The sequence below is a fragment of the Pleurodeles waltl genome, chromosome 10 (assembly GCF_031143425.1).
Source record: "Pleurodeles waltl isolate 20211129_DDA chromosome 10, aPleWal1.hap1.20221129, whole genome shotgun sequence".
Classification (NCBI taxonomy): domain Eukaryota; kingdom Metazoa; phylum Chordata; class Amphibia; order Caudata; family Salamandridae; genus Pleurodeles; species Pleurodeles waltl.
In genome coordinates, this window is record NC_090449.1 from 1,079,024,462 (window position 1) to 1,079,037,375 (window position 12,914).

The 12,914-nt window shown below is 47.7% G+C and overlaps 1 protein-coding gene across 3 annotated transcripts in view; it reads left to right on the forward strand.

Moving 5' to 3' along the window:
• The window catches only part of LOC138262277 (protein eva-1 homolog C-like), a 272,791-nt gene that overhangs the window by 231,614 nt on the left and 28,263 nt on the right, over positions 1-12,914 (forward strand). For all 3 annotated transcript variants that reach the window (XM_069212164.1, XM_069212165.1, XM_069212166.1), the window contains one exon: positions 2,762-2,833. In XM_069212164.1, coding sequence (XP_069068265.1) covers positions 2,762-2,833 — 72 coding nt within the window. The remainder of the gene's footprint in view (positions 1-2,761; positions 2,834-12,914) is intronic.

Here is a 12,914-nt window from a genome sequence, read left to right on the forward strand (position 1 = left end):
AGTCCTGAACTGCATCATCCATCGCTTCCCAGTATATGCACCTACATACAGAGACAGAGCCCTCCCAATGCACCTCAATCCTGAACTGCAGCGTCCTCCATGTCCCAGTACATGCACCTACATACAGAGGCCGAGCCCTGCTAATGCACCTCAGTCCTGAACTGCATCATCCATCGCTTCCCAGTACATGCACCTACACACAGAGACAGAGCCCTGCCAATGCACCTCAATCCTTAACTGCAGCGTCTTCCATGTCCCAGTACATGCACCTACTTGCAGAGACAGAACCCTGCCAATGCACCTCAATCCTGAACTGCAGCGTCCTCCATGTCTCGGTACATGCACCTACATGCAGAACCCTGCCAATGCACCCCGATCCTGAACTGCATCATCCATTGCTTCCCAGTACATGCAACTACACACACAGAGTCCTACCAATGCACCTCCATTCCGAACTGCAGCACCCTCCATGTCCCAGTACATGCACCTACACACAGAGACAGAGCCCTCCCAATGCACCCCAATCCTGAACTGCAGCGTCCTCCATGTCCCAATACATGCACCTACATACAGAGACAGAGCCCTCCCAATGCACCTCCATCCTGAAATGCAGCACCCTCCATGTCCCAGTACATGCACCTACATACAGAGACAGAACCCTGCCAGTGCACCTCAGTCCTGAACTGCAGCACCGTCCATGTCCCAGTACATGCACCTACATACAGAGACAGAACCCTGCCAGTGCACCTCAGTCCTGAACTGCAGCACCGCCCATGTCCCAGTACATGCACCCACACTCAGAGGCTGACCCTTGCCAATGCACCTCAATCCTGAACTGCAGCCTCTTCCATGTCCCAGTACATGCACCTACATGCAGAGACAGAACCCTGCCAATGCACCTCAATCCTGAACTGCAGCGTCCTCCATGTCTCGGTACATGCACCTACATGCAGAACCCTGCAAATGCACCCCGATCCTGAACTGCATCATCCATTGCTTCCCAGTACATGCAACTACACACACAGAGTCCTACCAATGCACCTCCATTCCGAACTGCAGCACCCTCCATGTCCCAATACATGCACCTACACACAGAGACAGAGCCCTCCCAATGCACCTCCATCCTGAAATGCAGCACCCTCCATGTCCCAGTACATGCACCTACATACAGAGACAGAACCCTGCCAGTGCACCTCAGTCCTGAACTGCAGCACCGTCCATGTCCCAGTACATGCACCTACACACAGAGACAGAGCCCTGCCAATGCACCCCAATCCTGAACTAACATGACCACTGCAGTTCCATACAGAGGCCCACACTCAGAGGCCGACCCTTGCCAATGCACCTCAATCCTGAACTGCAGCGTCCTCCATGTCCCGGTACATGCACCTACATACAGAGCCCTGCCAATGCACCACAATCCTGAACTGCACTGCCCTTCGTCTCCCGGTGCATGCACCTACAGGCAGAGGCAGAGTATTGCCAATGCACCTCAATTCTGGAAAGTAGGGTCCCCTGCTGTTCCAGTGAAGAGACTCTGACATACAAAAATGGGGCCAGGTGTCTACACTAACTATTTTGCTGAATGGACTCTGATGCTGCAAACCAAGCTAAGTAGCATTACGTCACTTTGTAAAATCACCATTCAAAGGGGTCACAGAATAACCTGACTAATGACTATTAAAAAGGCAGAACACAATTTGCGACCCCATATCGTTGGCAACAAGGGACAGCAGGCCACCATCACTGTGTTTGCATTCCCAAACTATAAACATTTTTTTTAAAGGAGGCCATGATCCTTAAAGAAGCCATTGATGCCTTAAAAAAAGTTTTTAAAAATCCTGTTTGGTGAAACATTAGGGGCTGCAGGTAGTGGTCCCCTGTCCACAACCTATTCCCCACATGGCTGCCAACAGGATTCCCAGAGCAGACTTGGGACCCTTTCACCTTTAAGAATCAGTCACCAACTATTTAGAAGAGTCGCGACTAGAGACCACTGATATATCACATGCCAAATCACGATTTTGAAGTGTTGCTCCTTTTGTGCTGCTTTGAAATAGCAAATCGCATAGGGTTGGAAAACTGACTTTACGAGTTGGAAACTCTTTTTTCTGACTCCTACATTTCTTTAACATACGAAATATGTATTTTGCAGTTACAAACCTAGAGATTTTGTGACTCGCGAGTCTTGTCATCGTAAAATACTTTTGTACATCTGTCTGATTGCCCCATCTATGGCCGTTCAGGTGCAGAGAGACTAACACTCAGAGAGCCACAGCTCTGCCACAGCTCTGCTAGGGTGCCTCATCCCTGACCCGTGGCGCCCCCGCTGCTCACACTGAATACATGACCTGCTGCAGCAGCCATGAAGAGCAGATAAAGCCTGGGAGGGACATCTTATTCTTATTATTGTGTCTTATAAAGCACTCAGCTACCCTAATGGGCTTCCCGGTACCACATCCAGGTATTCTATCCATGACACTGCCCCCTCAATCAATCAATCAATCAGGGATTTGTAAAGCCCACTGCTCACCCGTGAGGGTCTCAAGGCGCTGAGGGGAGGTGGCGGGTTGTGCTGCTACTGCTCGAACAGCCAGGTCTTGAGACGTTTCCTAAAGGTAAGGAGGTCTTTGGTGTGGTGCAGGTGGACGCATGTTCCACACTCACACATCTGCGTGCTGTTGTTGCTCTGTAGAGTGTCACCTCACAAGTCCTCTGGGGTCTGCCACTGCTCCCCTCACACTGTGCACTTCTCTTCCAGTGCCCAGACAGCTGCTGGAGGAGGTGAGCCGTGACTCGCCGGACCCCTTCGCGCTCTCAGACTACACCCATGGTAAGTGGAAGCCGTGAGCCAACCCAGGGTGCACTCAGTGGGGCCTCCTGGTGGAACCTCTACTGATGTTTGGAGCTGGGACTTGGGTTTGATCATCAGACTGAGATCTGGAGAGGGGGGCAGAGGGAGGGAGAAGGAGAACAGTGACAAGGAGGGGGGCCGGGCTGGGAAAGAACCCACAAAAGTGAGGGGAAGTGTTGGTTGTGGAAGGTGGCGGCATGGGGTAAAACCAAGATGAGGCGACCACAACATTGGTGAGCGCCGACGGTGGGCTCCTAAGGAAAGCTTTGGGTCCCTGCATTTTCATCATATTAGGTGGAGTTTGCTGCTCCACTGGTGGACCCAGTGGGCGTTGTACAGTTGTAGAAGTGCCATTTTTAGGTCTCACAGACACACAGCTTTAACTTTCTGCCAACAACTCATGTCATCACATAGCACACGTTCACACACACTATATACACACACTACATGCACACTGCATGAACACACACACAGACACTACATGCATACACTGCATACACACAGACACACAAACACACTACATATACAGACACACACTACATGCACAGGCACACACACACTGCATACATACAGTCACACACACACTCACACACACACACTACATATACACACCCTAGATACATACACTGCATACACACAGACACACACACTGCATATATAGACACACACTACATACACACACACACTACATATACGGACACACACTACATACACACAGTCACGCACACTACATATACTGACACACACTACATACACCGACACACACACACATACACACACTACATATACAGATACACACTACATACACACAGATACACACACACTACATGCACACTGCATAAACACACACACCACATACACACAGACACTACATACCCACACTACATACACACACAGACACACACACACTGCATATACAGACACACACTACATACACACAGACACACACACACTACATGCACACTGCATAAACACACACACCACATACACACAGACACTACATATCCACACTATATACACACACAGACACACACACACTGCATATACAGACACACACTACATACATACAGTCACACACTCACACACACACACTACAGATACAGACACACACTACACACACACAGACACACACACACTACATGCACACTGCATAAACACATACACTACATACCCACACTACATACACACACAGACACACACTGCATATACAGACACACACTACATACATACAGTCACAGACTCACACACACACACTACATATACAGACACACACTAAATACACACAGTCACACACACTACATACACTGACACACACTACACACAAACACACACACAACATATACAGACACACACTACATACACACAGACACACACACACTACATATACAGACACACACTACTTGCACAGGCACACACACACTACATGCACACTGCATAAACACACACACCACATACACACATACACTACATACCCACACTGCATACACACACAGACACACACTATATATACAGACACACTACATACACAGACACACACTACATACACCAACACACACTACATATAGAAATCAAATCATAATCAAATCATTAACATTTATAAAGCACCCTATTCACCCGTGCGGGTCTCAAGGCGCTAGGGGAAAAAGGGGGGGTTATCGCTGCTCGAACAGCCAGGTCTTTAGGAGTCTTCGGAAAGCGGAGTGGTCCTGGGTGGTCCTGAGGCTGGTGGGGAGGGAATTCCAGGTCTTGGCCGCCAGGAAGGAGAAAGATCTCCCACCCGCCGTGGAGCGGTGGATGCGAGGGACAGCAGCGAGTGCGAGGCCAGAGGAGCGGAGGGGGCGGGTGGGGACGTAGAAGTTGAGGCGTCTGTTGAGGTATTCCGGTCCTTTGTCGTGGAGGGCTTTGTGTGCGTGGGTGAGAAGTCAGAAGGTGATCCTTTTGCTGACTGGGAGCCAATGCAGGTGTCTCAGGTGTGCGGAGATGTGGCTGCTGCGGGGTACGTCGAGGATGAGGCGGGCCGAGGCGTTTTGAATGCGTTGCAGGCGATTTTGGAGTTTGGCTGTGGTCCCGGCGTAGAGGGTGTTGCCGTAGTCCAGGCGGCTCGTGACGAGGGCGTGGGTCACGGTTTTTCTGGTGTCGGCGGGGATCCAGCGGAAGATCTTGCAGAGCATGCGGAGGGTGAGGAAGCAGGCGGAGGACACGGCGTTGACTTGCTTGGTCATGGTGAGAAGAGGGTCCAAGATAAAGCCGAGGTTGCGGGCGTGGTCTGTGGGGGTCGGTGCAGTGCCGAGGGCCGTGGGCCACCAGGAGTCGTCCCAGGCGGACGGGGTGTTGCCGAGGATGAGGACTTCCGTTTTTTCAGAGTTCAGCTTTAGGCGGCTGAGCCTCATCCAATCTGCGACGTCCTTCATGCCTTCTTGTAGGTTGGTCTTGGCGCTGGTGGGGTCCTTGGTGAGGGAGAGTATAAGTTGGGTGTCGTCGGCGTAGGAGGTGATCATGATGTCGTGCTTGCATACGATGTTGGCGAGGGGGCTCATGTAGACATTGAAGAGTGTCAGGCTGAGCGATGAGCCTTGAGGTACGCCGCAGATGATCTCGGTGGGTTCTGAGCGAAACGGAGGGAGGTAAACTCTTTGGGAGCGGATTGCGAGGAAGGAGGCGATCCAGTCCAGGGCCTGGCCTTGGATCCCGGTGGAGCGGAGGCGGGTGATTAGGGTGCGCTGACAGACGGTGTCAAAGGCAGCCGAGAGGTCGAGAAGAATGAGGCCGACTGTTTCACCGTTGTCCATCAGGGTTCTGATGTCGTCTGTGACTGAGATGAGGGCGGTTTCAGTGCTGTGGTTGGTTCGGAATCCGGTTTGTGAGGGGTCGAGCAGGTTGTTGTCTTCCAGGAAGGTGGTCAGCTGTTTGTTGACGGTCTTCTCTATTACTTTGGCTGGGAAAGGCAGAAGAGAGATGGGGTGGAAGTACTCATACCGCTATGGAACCCCTCCTGGCTTTTCCCTGTGAGGTGCCCACTCCTGAGCACCCCCAGGGTGAAGCCAGGCATCCAAGCGCTGTTGGGGCCGTTGTGGAGATTAAGCAAGCTATTGCCCAGAGTTGCAGAGTGGGACCCATGAATTAGATTAGGCACCGAGGCGAGAATTATCTGGTCAAGGGGAATTGAGCCCAAGACCTGCCGAAGCGGGACTTGAACCTTGGTCTTGAGCCAGATCTCTGCTTCAGGGTCTGCCGCTCTAACCATTGAGCCACACTTCTCCACATATACAGACACACACTGCATACACACACATACACACACACTACATATACAGACACTCACTACATACACACAGACACTGCATACCCACACTACATACACACAGAGACACACACTACATATACAGACACACACTACATACACACAGTCACACACACACACTACATACACTGACACACACTACATACACTGACACACACACACACTTCATATACAGACACACACTACATATACAGACACACACTACATTCATACAGCCACACACTCTCACACACACACACACACTACATATACAGACACACACTACATACACACACACACATTCATACACACAATACATACACCGACACACTACATACATACACACACACACACACACACACAAACGCACACACAGTACATACAGATACATAAACAGAGATGGCCGTTTGGACAGCCCCTTTCAGCCATGCGCTACTGTGGCTCTGATGGCTTTGGGCATTGGCTTAAGGAGCTGTCTGTCAGCAGTACTGTCAACATACTCCATCTCATGGATGTCAACTACTTAAAAACAGTAGTCCGCACACACTTTGCATTAATGCATTTTCATGTGTTATTTTTATTGGGAGGGAACCCACGCTCTAGTTGCTTGTCTATTACTGCTCAATCAATCAATCGATCGATCAGTCACTCAATGGGATTTGTAAAGAGCGGCAGATCACCCGTGAGAGCCTCAAGGCGCTGGAGTTGCGCACTGCTCCGGGGTGATCTGATTAATGGAACAGCCAGCTCTTGAGTTCTTTCCTGAATAAAATTGTTTCTAGCTTACGCGTCAAGAATTTTCAATTCTATTAAGGACACGGAGGCAAGGATTATGCTATCTCTTTCTTTACTGCTCAAAAAACAGAAGCCAATTAATATACAGTAATCAAAAAACTACACATCCCATGATGCCATTAATGTCATATTACATGGCCCAATCACCAATCGCGACCCTTGCCCATTTAAGGCATGAACCCAAATGTCACTTCCTCTTTCTTTGTGAAGTCAGATAATCCACACATTTCCGAAATGAAAACTTCTTATGTAGATGAAGAACCATTGAATTCCCCATCAGTCCAAATACAATCGAACAGCTCAACTGGAGCTGGAACTTGGAACAACTTCTCAGGAGTAGACGCAAGTAAGAGCTGTTTCTACGAAATCCACCAGGATAGGATTTTCAGGTGTTTTTCTGATCAGAGCCTAAAATAATAAAATAACACAAGGTAATATCTCGTGGAGTTAAAACATCCATGACATTTTTTTTTTTTTTTTTTTTTACATTACCCAACAATTTAGGAAGGGAGGGCATAATAAAACCATCCAAATCAATGATGTATACATATATTAGAAAGTATAACACAATTATGCATTTAAGGGAGGGATAATCCTCGCCTCCGTGTCCTTAATAGAATTGAAAATTCTTGACGCGTATGCTAGAAATTTTATTATTCTATGTCAGGACCGGAGGCTCAGATTATGCTAGTTCAAAGCTATCCCATTACAACAGATGCAACATCTACCACAGGCTTGTGATAAAATTTACGAAATGTAGATTCAGATGACCAGTCTGCTGCCTTCATGATGTCTTCTAATCTAGACCCCAATGCATATGTTTTAGAGGCCATGGCTCCTCTAACTGAATGTGCTCCAAAAAGACTAATACCTGCTTCTCCCATCAACCATCTCATCCATCTTGAAAGAGTGGCCGAGGAAACTGGTTTAAATGGTTTCTGTAAAGAAATCAATAGCTGTCCAGCAGCGGCCTGCCGAAATTCTTCGGTAACCATCTCATAATCTATTAAACATTGTACTACACAAAGTTTTGAGTTCTCAGGAAACATTGGATAAGTTACTGACCTGCAATTGGTCTTTGTTCTTCTGGAAATACTAAAAGTAACGCTTTCAGGAGAGTAAGTTCTTCCCGATAAGTCTAAGGCCTTGACAACTGAAACTCTTTTACATGAAATCAAACATAACAACATTGTTAATTTTGCCGAAAGTTGTTTACAAGATAAATACTTATTACCCGGCCAGGCATCTAAATATTTTCAAATAATATTAACATCCCACAAGACCAAATATCTTGTTTGAGTAGGGTTGGCTAATCGAATACCCCTCAATAGTTTACATATCATTGGATGTTCACCTGCTGGTTTACCATCAATGTGGTTATGAACAGCAGAAATGGCTGACCTGAAGTTATTAATAGTCCCATACGCTAAACCAGAAGATGCCATTTCAGCAAGAAAGTTAACAATCAGTTCAACATTCGACTCCATGGGATTGATATCCCTTCCCATGCACCAACCATTCCATCTGCGCCAAGCTGAAGCATATCTTTTGTGGGTACCAGATGCCCAAGCTTGTTTAATGAAATTCGCAGCTTGTCGCGAAAGGCCTGGGGAATTCCGTCTCGACCCGAAACCATCCATGCCATCAAAGTCAACTTCCCTGATAAGCTCATTGGATGTTGAAGGCCTTCCGGACTCAATAGAAGATTCGGATGAGGAAGAATGAGCAACGGGCGAGCACAAGCCAGCTGAAGAGCAATGGGGAACCAGGGTTGAAACCTCCAAAAAAGTGTCACCAGGATCAGGTCTGTTTTCTGTCTCCGAACTTGAGACAGGACCCTGGGAATTAGTAAAAATGGGGGAAAAGCATGGCCCTGAAAGAGGGACCAGATCTGCAGGAACGCATCCGTCGCTAAAGCTAGAGGGTCCGGGCGCCAGCTGAAGAATTTTGTTATCTGAGCATTGAGCCGAGATGCAAATAGATCTATTTCGCAAGGGCCACATTCCTTGACAATCTGTTGAAAAATCATCGGATCCAGTTTCCAATCGCTGGAATCCACCAGATATCTGGAATTCCAGTCCGCAACAGAGTTCTGGGCTCCCGGGAGGTATTCTGCTAATACAACCAGACAATGGTTCAGACAATAGTGCCAGAAATCCTTGGCAATCTCTGCCAGAATCCTGGACCTTGTCCCGCCCAGTTTGTTGACATATCGAACTGCTGAAATGTTGTCAATTCTCAAAAGAATGCAGCAGTCCGTTTTCTGGGGAGAAAGACTTTTGATGGCAAAGGAGCCTGCTAGGAGCTCCAGACAATTGATATGGAGACTTTGTTCCATCTGTGACCAACGTCCCTAGGTCACTACAGACCCTCACCAGGCTCCCTAACCCCACTGACTGGCGTCTGACTCGATCACTACTTCTGGGTGAGACCCAGAGATGGCCCTGCCATTCCATGCTTCCATGTGTTGGAGCCACCAATGTATCTGTTCCCTGACCTCTGTGGTTAATGGAATCATTTCTGAATAACTCAGGCCCTGCTGTAGGTGTCTGATCTTTAGTCTCTATAGAGCACGATAGTGAAGAGGGGCTGGGAAGATTGCCTGAATAGATGAAGCCAGAATGTTCCGCAGAGAGATTGTCGGCTTGGATAAGGCTGATATCAGTTCCCTCTTGATATTGCGAATCTTCTGTGCTGGGAGGACTGGAAGTGATTGAACTAAGTCTATCTTGAATCCCAAAAACTCTATTGTTTGAGTCGGATTCAATAACAACTTCTGTACATTGATAAGGAAACCCAAATCCTGTAACAGACTGATGGTCCAGTTCATATGCATCAGAAGAGAATGGGTATCCTGAGCCATCAATAAGATGTCGTCCAGGTAGATAATCAATCTTACTCCCTTGGATCTCAAACACTCCACTACTGGTCTCAACAGCTTCGTGAATCCCCAGGGGGCCAAGGACAGGCAGAATGGAAGGGCTTTGAACTCCAAACAATGACCCTTCCAAAGAAACTGAAGAAATCTCCTGTGAGGGGGAAAGACTGGTATTGACAGGTAAGCATCCAGTCTCTTTCTAATAGAATATCCCTCGACATGTGGATCCCTTCCATCTTGAAGTGTCTGTATACGATCCAAAAATTGAAATCTTTTAGATTTAAAACTAGTCGATGACCCCCACCATTTTTGTCCACCACAAATATGGGACTGCAAAAGCCTGAGGGGTGCAGAACTGAATAATCTACTGCTCCTTTGTCTATTAATGCTTGTACTTCCAGGTCTATGAACATCTGATCTGCGAGGGAAAAATTCATTTGAATAGGAGGGGCCAATTGGGTCGGAGTACTGATAAACTCCAGGTGAAAACCTGAAACAGTCTGGAGAATCCAGGGATCCACTGAGATTGTTTTCCAGTTGTCCGCAAACAAAGCCACTCTGCCCCTAGGGGTAACCGGAGAATGAGGAATAATGCTTTCCTTGAATAGGCAACTTCTTGGATTGCTCCTTGTTGACCTCTACATTGTCTGCGGAATCTGGGTCGACCTCCTCTGAGCGAGTGGGGTAGAACGTAGAGTCGGATTGGTCTCCATGCCATCCACCCCTTCCTCTGGGGTAATAGTTTTGGGGACTAAAAAAGGAACCTCGACTGGGCATTTGTCCTCCAAAACGACCAGCCCTGGTAAAAAGGCCATGCTTAAAAACATTTTTAAGAGACATTTGTGCCTTATCTAGAGAAGAGAAGGTAGAACAGAATTTGGCTAACTTTTTTATGAATGAGGGTCCAAAGAGAAGCCTGTCCGCCGCTGGGCCTGCTTCAGAAGAGGCCAGGTCTACTAATTTCGGGTCAATGCGCATAAGGACTGATTTCCTTTGTTCTGTAGATATAGCGCAGTTAGTGTTTCCCAAATGGCAAATGGCTTACTAAGCCCAACCCATCAATACATCAGTGTCCACTGGTGTGCCAGATTCTTTAGCAATAGCAGCCATATCTAGGATTTTAGTTAACGGTCCAGTTAAATAGAGAAACTTGTCCTGGCAGAGACGCCAAGATCTATCTAGACTTTTTTTAGGGTCCTTTGCGAATTTCCTCATAAAGGTGACCATAGTAGGATCAATATCAGGAGTGTCAGACACCTTATTGTCCAAATTTGGTATAGGGCATTCTGCACGAAGTTGAGAACTAAGGGAGCTGCCTGAAAGACACTCTAGGCAGAGCCTTATTGTATTTTACAACCCATGCGCTAACAACGCTGGGCATCAGGGAGAAAATTCAGCGTAGATAACAGAACTAACTGAAATTGCAGCGCACGCGTCCCAATCACAAGCCAATCTCCCGCAGAAAAGAAGCTGAAATGATCGGCTCGTGAAAAACAGCGTGCGTGAGGCAAAAACAGGGAAAACAGACTACGCGCAAGGCGCGTCTAACACTCCCGCTCCCCAAAAATGATACAATTTATGGGCACTATGCAAGATCGGCAAGAGGCCGATAAACAAAGGCACACAAGTAAAGATTTAGCGTGCAGAGTCACGTTGCTGCACACTGGTACTTACAGAAGCATTTCACATGTATAAACTTTAAGAAATATAATAATGGAAAGTACTTCTCTGCTGCGAAGCAGCAAACAAAGAGGAAGTGACATTTGGGGTCATGCCTTATATGGGCAAAGGTCGTGATTGGTGATTGGGCCATGTGTTATGACATTAGTGGCATCATGGGATGTGTAGTTTTTTGTTTACTGTATATTGATTGGCTGCTGTTTTTTGGGCAGTAAAGAAAGAGATAGCATAATCAGAGCCCCTGGTCCTGACATAGAATTCCTGGAGCAATGGGGCAAACTGCTTGGGCCTCATCCCAGCTGCCTCCCTGTTAGTGTGTAATTTTGGTATTTATTTGTTTCTGTTCTAAGGGTGAAGCAGCTGCTAAGTGCTACCTGGTTGCTTATTTTCTTTTTGTGCTCTCATATAATAATGTATACTTTTATTTTACAAGTTCTATGATGGCCAATTGCAGTGTTGGATCTCTAAAGAGAAAAAAAGGCCGAGCGGCAGTCGGTATGCTTGGAAGCATGTGCTTTGCACAGACCTTGTGACCGGGAGTCAACCATGGTGAAATAAAGCCGTTTTAGCTATTTTTTTATTTTACGAATCCAACATGCCTGATGGGCATTTTACAACAATCATCTAATAATAATTGCAAAGGAAGTATGTCAGCCTTTGCCTGTTAAAGGTGAGACCTATTGGCTCTGCCAATGCTTGTTACCTCTTATCTGTCCGCACCTTGGGAAGCTTTAGAGGGCCCCACCAGCTGTCATGTTATCCAATCCCTTGGTAAAGCCTACCTGCCTCTGAAGAGTGCCCCAGTACATGCAGGCAGGCCTCACAGCGCTACCCCTGCATCTTACAGGACCCACTGTGGGAGGGGTGGGCAGCCTGGGTCTGGCTGGAGGGAGCTTCTAGTGTCAACATCAAAGCACTGTCTGTGGAAGCGGGAAAGACCCACTGAGGGAGGGGTGGGAAGCCTGGGTATGGAGGGAGCTGCTAATGTTGACAGCAAGGCACTGTGGGGCATATTTATGAGCCCCGTGCGTTGTCACATCGTCACATTTTTTGACGCTCCGGCAGTGCAGCCTATAAAGTTATACCTATGTGTGGCTAGATTGGCCTCATAGATATGGCGTAAGGCAAGGCAGCGCAACAAGCTGGTTGCCTTACTCTGTGCCAGGGAGGTGCCCGTGGGTATCACTCATGGGTTGTCCCGTGCAGTACCCATGGATTTTGACACATCCCAGATTTACCAGAGCCTGTAAACCTGGGAATGCGCCAAAACCTTACGCCTCCCAGGGCAAGAGTAACAAGGAGAAATATTTTTATTTCTCCTGTTGTTTCCCTCTTTCCATGTGCGCTGCATTGTGCAGCTAACACAGAAACAGGAAAAAGGCTCTCAGGATTGCTTTTGTGCAGGAAGGTGCTCCTTCCTGCACAAA